Source organism: Bos indicus, chromosome 4, assembly GCF_029378745.1.
Source record: "Bos indicus isolate NIAB-ARS_2022 breed Sahiwal x Tharparkar chromosome 4, NIAB-ARS_B.indTharparkar_mat_pri_1.0, whole genome shotgun sequence".
Taxonomy (NCBI): Eukaryota; Metazoa; Chordata; class Mammalia; order Artiodactyla; family Bovidae; genus Bos; species Bos indicus.
In genome coordinates, this window is record NC_091763.1 from 71,553,943 (window position 1) to 71,566,846 (window position 12,904).

The 12,904-nt window shown below is 36.2% G+C and overlaps 1 protein-coding gene across 11 annotated transcripts in view; it reads right to left on the reverse strand.

The window, feature by feature from the left end:
* The window catches only part of PALS2 (protein associated with LIN7 2, MAGUK p55 family member), a 136,134-nt gene that overhangs the window by 58,182 nt on the left and 65,048 nt on the right, over window positions 1–12,904 (reverse strand). For 6 of the 11 annotated variants that reach the window (XM_070787937.1, XM_070787936.1, XM_070787934.1 and 3 more), the window contains one exon: window positions 12,397–12,515. In XM_070787937.1, coding sequence (XP_070644038.1) covers window positions 12,397–12,513 — 117 coding nt within the window. In that variant the 5' untranslated portion in view covers window positions 12,514–12,515. Of the gene's footprint in view, window positions 1–53; window positions 2,225–12,396; window positions 12,519–12,904 lie in introns of those variants that run through there. The other 5 variants (XM_070787939.1, XM_070787929.1, XM_070787930.1 and 2 more) reach the window with 2 other exon arrangements.

The following is a 12,904-nucleotide window of genomic DNA, read 5'->3' on the forward strand; positions in this document are numbered from 1 at the left end:
AGTTTGAACATTCTTTGGCATTGCCCTTCTTTGGGACTGGAATGAAAACTGACCTTTTCCAGTTCTATGGCCATTGCTGAGTTTTCCAAATTTGCTGGCATAGAGTCCAGTACTTTAACAGCATTATTTTTTAGGATTTGAAATAGCTCAGCTGCAATTCAATCATCTCCACTAGCTTTGTTCATAGTAATGCTCCCTAAAGCCCACTTGACTTCACACTCCAGGAATGACTGGCTCAGGTGAGTGACTACATCATCATGGTTATCTGGATCATTAAGACCTTATTTATACAGTTCTTCTGTGTATTCTTGCCAACTCTTTTTAGTCCCTCTGCTTCTGTTAGGTCCTTGCCATTTCTGTGCTTTATTGTGCCCATCTTTGCACGACATGTTCCCCTGGTACCTCTAATTTTCTTGAAGAGCTCTCCAGTCATTCCCATTCTATTTTTTCCTCTATTTCTTTGCACTGATCACTGAGGAAGGCTTTCTTATCTCTCCTTGCTAGTCTTCGGAAATCTGCATTCAGTAGGGTATGTCTATCCCTTTCTTCTTTGCCTCTCGCTTCTCTTCTTTACTCAGCTCTTTGTAAGGTTTCTCAGATAACCATTTTGACTTTTTGCATTTCTTTTCCTTTGAGGTGGTTTTGGTCACTGCCCACTGACAACGTTATGAACTTCTATCCACAGTTCTTCAGGCACCAGATCAGATCTTATCCCTTGAATCTATTTGTCACTTTGACTGTATAATCATAAGGATTTGGTTTAGGTCATACCTGAATAAGCTGAGTGGTTTTCCCTACTTTATTCAATTTAAGTCTGAATTTGGCAATAAGGAACTCATGATCTGAGCCACAGTCAGCTCCAGGTGTTGTTTTTGCTAACTTTATAGAGCTTCTCCATTTCTGACTGGAAAGAATATAATCAATCTGATTTCTGTACTGACCATCTGGTGATGTCCATGTATAGAGTAATCTCTTGTGTTGTTGGGAAAGGGTGTTTGCTATGCCAAACACTGTTCAAAATATGGCACAGTTGCACTCATTTCACATGCCAGAAAAGTAATGCCTGGCGTGCTACAGTCCATGGTGTCACAAAGAGTCAGACATGACTTAGCAACTCAACAATCACAGGTAAATTAGAAGTAAAATAATGAGAAGGATATACCATGCTGCTGCTGCTGCTAAGTCACTTCAGTTGTGTCCAACTCTGTGCGACCCCACAGATGGCAGCCCACCAGGCTCCCCCATCCCTGGGATTCTCCAGGCAAGAACACTGGAGTGGGTTGCCATTTCCTTCTCCATGCTAACATTAATCAAAAGAAAGCTGGGGTAGCTATATTAGTTTCAGACAGTCTTCAGAACAAGGAAAATTATCAGGAACAAACATTCAGTTCAGTTCAATCTCTTAGTTGTGTCTGACTTTTTGCGACCCTTTGTAGCACACCAGGCTTCCCTGTCCATCACCACTCCCATAGCTTGCTCAAACTCATGCCCATCAAATCGGTGATGCCATCTCATCCTCTGTTGTCCCCTCTTCCTCCTGCCTTCAATCTTTCCCAGAATCAGGGTCTTTTCCAGTGAGTCAGTTCTCTGCATCAGGTGGCCAAAGTATTGGAGCTTCAGCATCAGTACTTCCAATGAATATTCAGGAATGATTTCCTTTAGGAACAGACATTACACAACAATAAGGACAGAACAATCCTTAAAGTAAATGCTCCTAACAGTAGAGCATCAAAATATGTGAAGCAAAATGTGATAGAACTTCAATATGAAACAGATTAGTCCACTATTATAGTTGGATTAATACTCCTCTGAGATCCAGCAGGCAGAAAATAAGTAAGGATAGAGTTGAACTGAACAAAACACCAATAAATTTCATCCAACAGCAGAGTGCACATTCTTCTCAAGTTCACATGGAAGTTTCACCAAGTTATAACACAACATGGGCCATAAAACACACCTTAGCAAGCTTATAAGAATAAAGAGCATATAAAGTATAATAAAAATTCCACCTACCTTTGTTGGAGACCCATCAACATACTTCTAAATAAGACATGGGGCAAAGAAGAAATCTCAAAAAAATTTTTTTTTAAAAATCTGAACTAAATGAAAATACAACTTATAAAATGTATGGGTTGAAGTGAAAGCTGTATTTAAAGGGAAACTTATAGCACTGGATGCATATTTAGAAAAGAATAAAGATCTAAAATAAATAATCTAAAAAATTCCACCTTAGGAAACTCAAAATATCAAATTAAATACAAGCTAAATAAAAGAGATAATAAAGTATTGAGCAGAAATAAATGAAATTGAAAACATAAAATTAAAGAAACCAAAAGCAGGTTCTTTGAAAAAAGTGAATTGATAAACTTCTTACCAGCTTAACTAAGAAAAAAGAGAAGATATGAATTTACTAATATCAGAAATGAAAGAGCCCATTACTACTAATGTCATGTATAATAAAGGAATGGTTGGACAATCCATGCACATAAATTTGATGACCTAGGTGAAATGGAACAATTCCTTGAAAAACATAATTCACCAAACTCACAAAAGAAGATACAGATAATCTGAGTAGCCCTGTATCTGTTAAAGAAATTAAATCAATAATAATAATCTTCCAAAATCACCAGGCCCAGATGTGTTCACTGGTAAATTCTACCGAATATTTAAAGAAGAAATTACACCATTTTTTAAGTCTCTTACAGAAGGCAAAGGAAACACTTGCTAACTCAATCTATAAAGGCCAGCATTACTCTAATACCAAAACCAGAAAAAGATACTACATGTTGTTATACATCTGTCAAAACCCATAGAATGTACAACAGAAAGAGTGAACCCTAAAGTACACTATGGACATTACCTAATAAGGTTTAAAATTTATGGAAAAAAATAAGCAGAAAACACAGAGAATTCCCATATATCTGCTCTCCTATCCCTAGTTTCCTTTATTCACATCTTGTATTAATATGATAAATGCTATAATTAATTAGCCAGTATAGATACACCATTATTAATTAAAGCCTCTAGTTTATCTATTTATTATCACTTTTGTACAATTCCAATGGTTTTGACAAATGCATAAAGTCATTGATACACCCTAATAGTATCATACAGAGGAGCTTCACTGCCCTAAAAATGTCCTGTACTCCACCAAACCACCCCTCCTTTGTATCCCCCCAATTCTGGCAAGTACTGACTCTTTTGGTACTGTCTCTCTATTTTTTACTTTTTACAGAATGTCATATGATTGGAATCATACAGTGTATAGCCTTTCAGACTGGCTTATATTACCTAGTAATAAGTATTTAAGGTTAGTTAAGTTCAGTTCAGTCGCTCAATCGTGTCCGACTCTTCGAGACCCCATGAATTGCAGCACACCAGGCCTCCCTATCCATCACCAACTCCCGGAGTCCATCCAAACCCATGTCCATCGAATAGGTGATGCCATCCAACCATCTCATCCTCTGCCATCACCTTCTCCTCCTGCCCTCAATCTTTTCCAGCATCAGGGTCTTTTCCAATGAGTCAGCTCTTCACATCAGGTGGCCAAAGAATTGGAGTTTCAGCTTCAACATCAGTCCTTCCAATGAACACCCAGGACTTATCTCCTTTAGGATGAACTGGTTGGATCTCCTTGCAGTCCAAGGGACCCTCAAGAGTCTTCTCCAACACCACAGTTCAAAAGCATCAATTCTTTGGTACTCTGCTTTCTTCACAGCCCAACTCTCACATCCATACATGATCACTGGAAAAACCATAGCCTTGACTAGATGGACCTTTTTGGCAAAGTAATGTCTGCTTTTTAACATGCTATCTAGGTTGGTCATAACTTTCCTTCCAAGGAGTAAGCGTCTTTTCATTTAATGGCTGCAATCATCATCTGCAGTGATTCTGAAGCCCCCCAAAATAAAATCTGATATTGTTTCCCCATCTATCTGCCATGAAGTGATGGGACCAGATGCCATGATCTTCATTTTCTGAATGTTGAGCTTTAAGCCAACTTTTTCACTCTCCACTTTCATCAAAAGGCTTTTTAGTTCCTCTTCACTTTCTGCCATAAGGGTGGTGTCATCTGCATATTGATATTTCTCCCGGCAATCTTGATTCCAGCTTGTGCTTCTTCCAGCCCAGCGTTTTTCATGATGTACTCTGCATATAAGTTAAATAAACAGGGTGACAATATACAGCCTTGACGAACTCCTTTTCCTATTTGGAACCAGTCTGTTGTTCCATATCCAGTTCTAACTGTTGCTTCCTGACCTGCATACAAATTTCTCAAGAGGCAGATTAGGTGGTCTGGTATTCCCATCTCTTTCAGAATTTTCCACAGTTTATTGTGATCCACACAGTCAAAGGCTTTGGCATAGTCAATAAGCAGAAATAGATGTTTTTCTGGAGCTCTCTTGCTTTTTCTATGATCCAGCGGATGTTGGCAAGTTGATCTCTGGTTCCTCTGCCTTTTCTAAAACCAGCTTGAACATCAGGAAGTTCACGGTTCATGTATTGCTGAAGCCTGGCTTGGAGAATTTTAAGCATTACTTTACTAGCATGTAAGATGAGTACAATTGTGCAATAGTTTGAGCATTCTTTGGCATTGCCTTTCTTTGGGATTGGAATGAAAACTGACCTTTTCCAGTCCTGTGGCCACTGTTGAGTTTTCCAAATTTGCTGGCATATTGAGTGCAGCACTTTCACAGCATTATCTTTCAGGATTTGGAATAGCTCAACTGGAATTCCATCACCTTCATTAGCTTTGTTCTTAGTGATGCTTCCTATGGCCCACTTGATTTCATATTCTAGGATGTCTGGTTCTAGGTGAGTGAGTGTGATTATCACTATTAACACCATTGTGATTATCTGGGTCATGAAGATCTTTTTTGTACAGTTCTTCTGTGTATTCTTGCCACCTCTTCTTAATATCTTCTGCTTCTATTAGGTCCATACCATTCCTGTCCTTTATCGAGCCCGTCTTTGCATGAAATGTTCCCTTGATGTCTCTAATTTTCTTGACGAGATCTCTAGTCTTTCCCATTCTACTGTTTTCCTCTATTTCTTTGCACTGATCGCTGAGGAAGGCTTTCTTATCTCTCCTTGCTATTCTTTGGAACTCTGCATTCCAATGGGTATATCTTCCCTTTTCTCCTTTGCTTTTTGCTTCTCTTCTTTTCACAGCTATTTGTCAGGCCTCCTCAGACAGCCATTTTTCTTTTTTGCATTTCTTATTCTTGGGGATGGTCTTGATTCCTGTTTCCTATACAATGTCATGAACCTCCATAGATAGTTCTCCATCCATAGTTCATGAAGGTTACTTCATGGCTTTGTAATTCATTTCTTTTTATTCCTGAGTAATATTCCATTGTATGGATGTACCACACTTTGTTTATCCATACGCCTACTGAAGGGCACCTTGGTTGCTTCCAAGCTTTGTCAATTATGAATAAAGCCATTACATTCATTCATGTGTATGTTTCTATGTGGACACAAATTAACAGTTCACTTGGGTAAATGTCAAGGAGCACAATCACTGGATTATGTGGTAACACAATGCTCAGCTTTTTAAGAAATTGCCAGTCTACCTTCCAAAGTAGTTGTATCATTTTGCATTACTGGTACCATATCAGCAATAAATGAGTAGCTTTCTTTTTAGGATCAGTTCAGTTCAGTCGCTCAGTCGTGTCCGACTCTTTGCGACCCCATGAATCGCAGCACGCCAGGTCTCCCTGTCCAACACCAACTCCCAGAGTTCACTGAGACTCACGTCCATCGAGTCAGTGATGCCATCCAGCCATCTCATCCTCTGTCATCCCCTTCTCCTCCTGTCCCCAATCCCTCCCAGCATCAGTCTCTTCCAATGAGTCAACTCTTTGCATGAGGTGGCCAAAGTACTGGAGTTTCAGCTTTAGCATCATTCCTTCCAAAGAAATCCCAGGGCTAATCTCCTTCAGAATGGACTGGTTGGATCTCCTTGCAGTCCAAGGGACTCTCAAGAGTCTTCAACACCACAGTTCAAAAGCATCAATTCTTCGGCGCTCAGCCTTCTTCACAGTCCAACTCTCACATCCATACATGACCACTAGAAAAACCATAGCCTTGACTAGATGAACCTTTGTTGGCAAAGTAATGTCTCTGCTTTTCAATATGCTATCTAGGTTGGTCATAACTTTCCTTCCAAGGAGTAAGCGTCTTTTAATTTCATGGCTGCAGTCACCATCTGCAGTGATTTTGGAGCTCAAAAAAATAAAGTCTGACACTGTTTCCACTGTTTCCCCATCTATTTCCCATGAAGTGATGGAACCGGATGCCATGATCTTCGTTTTCTGAATGTTGAGCTTTAAGCCAACTTTTTCACTCTCCACTTTCACTTTCATCAAGAGGCTCTTTAGTTCCTCTTTACTTTCTGCCATAAGGGTGGTGTCATCTGCATATCTGAGGTTATTGATATTTCTCCCGGCAATCTTGATTCCAGCTCGTGCTTCATCCAGTCCTCTTCTCGTCTGTAGCACACCTTATTTTTCTTAACGGTGTCTTTTTCAGGGGAAATCTAATTAATCAAAGTTTTCATTATGCCTCATGCTTTTTATGTCTTACCTAAGAATCTAAATTCACAAAGAGTTTTCTTTTTCCTTATGTGTTCTTTTAGAATATTTTAGTCTTTGCTCTTACTTTTAGAGCTATGATCTATTTTTAGCTAATTTTAGGACACAGAGTAGGGTAAAAAGGTTTTTTTTTAACATATGAATATTCAACTGTTTCAGTGACATTTATTGAAAAGACTATTATTTCTGCACTGAATTATCATGGTGCAAAAAGTCAGTTGACTACACATGTGGTAGTCTCTTTTTGGACTCTCTTCTGTGCTGTTGACCTATACGTTGATACTACATTGTCTTTATTACTATAGAGTCACAATAATCCTTGAAATCCTTCCAGGTTGTGGAAGGCATCAAATTTTGTACTTTTTAAAATTGTCTGGTCTTGGCCCATTATAAATTTCCGTATCCACAGTAGAAATTCTGGCTGGGATTATACTGAATCTTCAGCTCAGTTTGCAGAGAATTTACATTATAAGATTATTGAGTCTTCCAATTTCTTTATGTAAGTATACATGTATACCTTTAAACAATGTCTTATAGTTTCCAGTTAATACGTCTTACACACATTTAAAAAATTTCATTCCTATTAAATTACTATTTCCAATTTGTTCACTGCTACCATATAAAAATATAATTGATTTACATAGAGTAATTTTTATCTTGTGTTCCTGCTAAATTCACTTATTAGTTCTACAGGGCTTTTTTAAAAAACCCCTTCTGGTAGATTCTTAGGATTTTTGACATAGATGGTAACATAATCCTTAAAAAATGACAGTTAATTTTTTCTTTTTCAATCAGTATACCCTTTTTTTTTTCTTGTCTTTTTGCACTAGCAAAGAATCCTAGTACCAAGCTGAATAGAAGTGATAAAAGTTGAATAGAAGTGATCTTAGAAAGAAGTCACTGTTAAAACCATGGGGTTTTAACAGATGCCCTTCATGAGGTTGAGGCATTTATTCTAAGTTTGTTGAGTTTTTATGAGGAATGGATGTTCAATTTCATAAAATGCTTTTCCTGCAACTATGAATATAATCATATGATTTTTCTTATTAAAATGGTGACATTTATTGGTTATCAAATGTGAAGGCAGCTTGTATTTTTAAGACAAAAGTCACTTGGTAATGAGGTATTACCCTTTTTGTAAGTTGGTAGATTTAATTTGCTAATATTTTCTTAAGAACTTTTAGTCTACATTCACTAAGGATACTGTTCTGCAGTTTGGTTTTGATATCAGGGTAACATCAAGACTAGTAAAACAAAATTGGAAATGTTTTCCTTTCTTTTTTCTAGAATAAATAATGTAAAATTGGTATTATTTCTTCCTTACATGTTTGATAGAATTTTCTTTTGAACTCATACAGGCTGAAGCTTCAGGTTTTAAACTGCAAATATTCAATTATAAAAAAACAGATACAGGGTATCCACTCTTCTGTGGACTTTAGTAATTTGTGTCTTTCAAGAAATTAGCTTCCTCTAGTTATCATATTTATTGCCACAAAGTTGTTCATAATATTTATTATTCTTGCAATGTCTGCTGGATTTGCAGCAATGTCCTCTCTTTCATTTCTGATAATGATAATTTGTGTCTAGCTAGAGGTTTACCAATTTTATTAATATATTCAAAGTTATATTGATTTTCTTCATCTTTTTATGTTCACTCATCTTTTTCATTTACTTTCTGCATATTTCAATTTGTTCTTTTTCTATTTTCTCAAGGTATACATATAATCATTGATTTAAACATTGTTCTTTTCTAATACAGGCGTTTCCCTCTAAGCATTGCTTTGCTGCACCCCAGAAATTCTTTTATATATTTTCACATTATTCAATTCAAAATATTTTTTATGTTTCTTTGTGATTCTCCTTTGATCTATGGGTATTTAGAAGAATGCTCTTTGACATATTTGGGGATTTGGGGAATAACTTTGTTATTAATTTTTAGGTTGATTTTGCTGTAGTCTGTAACTAGTTTCCTAGATTTGTTATAAGAAACTTAGTGTGAACTATGCCCAATATCCTGCATATTATGAAGACTTTTCAACTCAGGCTGGTGGGAATGCAAACTAAACTATCTCCCCGCCCTTTTGAGCCCTGGAAATTGTTTGGCCTACTGTGCTTTCCAGTGGATCTTTCCTTGGACTCCAGAGGCATGCCTCACATATGCACAGGTTAGCACTCAGCCAGAGATTTGAAGGCATCCCTAAGCAGATCTCCAGGTCTGGTCTGGGTTAGCTTCCTCCTCCCCAGTACTCTGCCACACAAGGTCCAGTCACCTCCTTCTCCCCAAATCCTGAGCTCTATTAAGACTGCTGGGCTGTTTATACTTCTTTCTGCACTAGACATGGAAACAGGCCTGAGACAGTTTCATAATGCTCACCTCACTTCTCTCCTTTCTGTGCTGCTTGTTGTCCCGTATCTGAAGATGGCCACTCCGTTCCACCCTTTTTGCTAACTCTTCTAGTTGTTTCTGGAATGAAGGTAATTCAAGTCTATTTTCTCACCCTTAAGGTTTGGGTGGAATTTGTTCATTCTTAAATTTTACTTTCGTGGCTGCCTTCAAGATCTCAATATGCATCCCTAACCTTTTTATACAACCTTAAGATATTACTTTGACCACCTCCTTGACAACAACAGCATCTTATATCTATCTGAATCACAAAGTCTCTCCTTCTTTTTGGTCTATCATCTTCACATATTTCATTTATATACATGCTATCAATGCCACAAGACATTACCATCACTTCATCCTAAAAATCAGTATTATATTTACTCCCTTTCCGTTGTCATTCTTTCTGCCTGAAGAACTTCGTTTTGCATTTCTTGCTGAGTAAATGGAGATAATTTTACTCAGACTTTGTCTAAAAAGAAAACCTTTATTTTGCTTTTATTTCCGAAGGTTGTTCTCCTGAAGAGGGAATCTGAGGTTGGCAGTGTTTTTCTTTGTGCACCTTAATGATCTCAATCCACTCTGTTATGACTTTCATAGTTCCTGTTTTATAGCTATTAGTCTTACTGCTTGTCCTTAAAGGTAATATGTCTTTCTTCTTCAGGGACTTTACAGATTTTCACTTCATCTTTGATCTTCAGGAGTCTGACTGTGATATTCAAAGGAATGTTTTTCTTTTTCTTTTCCCTGCCAGGGGGTTCATTTGGCTTCTTGAATTTCTCAATTGATGTTATTCATTAGTTTTAAAAATTCTTGATCATTGTGTCTTGCACTGTTTCTTCTGCCCCATCCCCTGCCCCCTTTCTGGGATATTAACTACATGTGTATTTGGCCTTTTGAGTATGTCTCACATACTGTCTTTTCTATATGTACCTTCCTATGAATTTCAGTTTAGATGTTTCCCAATTGACCTGTCTTCAAATTTGTTAGTCTTCTTGTTTGCTGTGTTTAGTCTTCTATTAAACCCATCACATGAGCTGTTAATCAGATATTGTATTTTTGAGTTCTCGAATAACCATTTGATTGTTTTTGACTCTTATTTTCCAGTAATATTTTAAATGTCTTTTTCTCTTTTCTTTATTAAAAATGTTCCTTAAAAATCTTTGCATATAAACTTTAAAAAGGATTATTTATAAGACTGTTTCTTTTGTTCTTCTCATGATTATTAGTCACATGCTCTTGACTCTCCCCAAGTCTAGGAATGTACCCTCGCTATTTCTTTAGCAGTTAATCCATCTTTCCCCCTACTGGTACTGGGAGTTTTGGCCTGCTGTGACTTCACATTTCTTTCTTGGAAGCAGAAGTCCTTTCTTTCTTCTGGGATTTCTTTACCTTCAATGTAGGAATATTCAACTACCACTGCTTCTATTTATTGAGAAGCTGCTTGAATGTTGTTTACTACTGAGTGATTCTTTTTTTTTCTATTTCAATTTTATCATCAAAAGATCACAATAGCATTTCAGCTGCTCAAAAGTTATGCAGTCATTTCAGTTGCTGAGAATAGTGAACAAAAATGACCTTCAAATAAGGCTAACGTCAATGACACAAAAATCAGTAATTTTTTTATGCACAGAAATTCTCAAGAATATACACAGAGAGACACACAACTTGCTCTGTGGAAGAAAGAAAAAAAGAATTTGAAGAAATAAGACCTGGCCTAAGTATTTCTGTCATTTCCTAGATAAGTGACCTTAGGCAAATAATTTTTCTATTTTAAATCCTAGTTTTCAATTTATGTTTTTGCAAAGATGAAACAGCAATTTTTAAAAACTCTTATAAACAATAAGCACATTATAAGATGCCTTGCATAATATAATTGAGTTTCTTGATCTATATCTTAAAGCTTTAAATTAAATAAACATGAGGATGGGATGTAAGAGGTACACTGAGAAAAAAAAACTGACAACCAACAGTAAGGTAGGTATGATATTAAGGGAGGAATAAAACACTATTTTTAAAGTGGCAGTAAGAGCTCAGAGTGAGCCATTTAACTAATAGGCTTAAACAGCCCTTACTTATTTCTAGGGCTTCCCTTGTAGCTCAGTCAGTAAAGAGTCTGCCTGCAGTGCAGGAGACCTGGGTTCAATCCCTGGGTTGGGAAGATTCCCTGGAGAAGGAAATAGCAACCCATTCCAGTATCCTTGCCTGGAAAATCTCTTGGACAGAAGAGCCTGGTGGGCTGCAGTCCATGGGGTTGCAAAGAGTTGGGCACGACTGAGAGACTAACACTTAACTTACTTATTTCTAAGACACTGAAGCTATTTATCTCAACACAGCATAGTGATTGATATCTGTGACATGAAGCTTAAATCTGAAGGTAAATTATATCCTATGTATTATTATTAAAGGAATTCCTAATAAATTTTGGAAAGACTACAGTCAAACATGACTACAATAAAAATTCTAGTTGGGTGATCTGTAAGTGAATTAGTTTCTACTTAGGAACCAAAGCCTTCATATCATGTGACCTTAGAATGATTACATTTATGAATAAAATGAAGAACTGCATCACTAACTCACTCTTACTATTAGAACACATAGGAAAAGTATGATTTTTCAGAAGTCTTAGAAGAAAAGAAGTAATAGACTATGTTACAAAAAATGATCTCAGGAAAGGATAAAAATCAACACTCCAAGAATGACAAGATGATTACATGAAGAAAAGGTCAGAGATGTAACAAGATATTACTGAATAGCAAAAGAAACTGTATTCAATATCTTATTAAAAAAATAAAGGAAAGAAAAGGTCAGAGAGAGTGTATGGCATACGTTCCTAAAAGCAAGAAATCATCTGAAGAATGGGAGGGGAGGGTTGTGAAACAGTTAATATGCTAAGTTTAAGTGACATTTATAAAAATTACTGTGGGAAATACTGTAATTGAAATAAAACTGGACCAAAAATGGTTGTAAAACTATATTTCTGGATGAGTAAAAAAGATTACTACAGAGCTGATTATGGAAACAGACTAAAAATATCAGATTATAAAAAAAATTTTCAAAAATAACTAGTTATAGGAAGTCAAGAACTAAATTGAAAAACAGGTATATGGTCTAACATAAAAGAAGAAAATCAGTACTTTGCTGTTGTTGAAAATGGAGACAAAATCACATTCTTTTTCACAGACTTCCATTATAATACAACTGTTCAGTTATTGTTCCCCTAAAACTTTAAAGTCAATAGAGAAGCAAAATAGTCTGATTTGTGTGTAAAGTAAGATTTCATTAGTTGTTAACTGTTATCATTTGCTAACTAAGCCTAAGTTATACCTCACTTAGGTTCTAAAACACTAATCTGAAAAGACCTCTGTAAAAACAATTTAAAAAGAATTTAGTTATCTTATGAACAAATCAATATACCTTAGCAAGTGATTTTACAATAGGATTCTCCATAATCCCCTTGAGGAAAATTAGGTCTATTTCTTCTGCTCCCGTAGATGAGGGCAGCTCCGTAAGGTTATCCAACACTTGCTGCATTGCTGCTGAGATAAAAGCAGTATTAAAAAAAAGAAGCAAACCTTAAATTCCAAACTATTATGAAATATGATTTTAAAATAAATCAAATAAAAATACATTAACAATAAACATTCTTGAAAAACACATTAGAAAAACTGAACTGTTAAACAGTATAAATTTCAAATTGACTTCCCATGAATTAGAAACAGGACAGGTTTTTACATGCAGTTTGGGCCTTTATCAGATTATCTAATACATACTTAGAAGTTTATACTTTCTTTTTATTTTTCATATTTTAAAAAATTGCTCAAGAAGAAACACAAAATTCTAAAAAACCAATAAAAAAATAAAAAGATTAGGTAATCAAGAAATTTCATTCCAACAAGCCCAGAATCAGATGACTTGACTATCG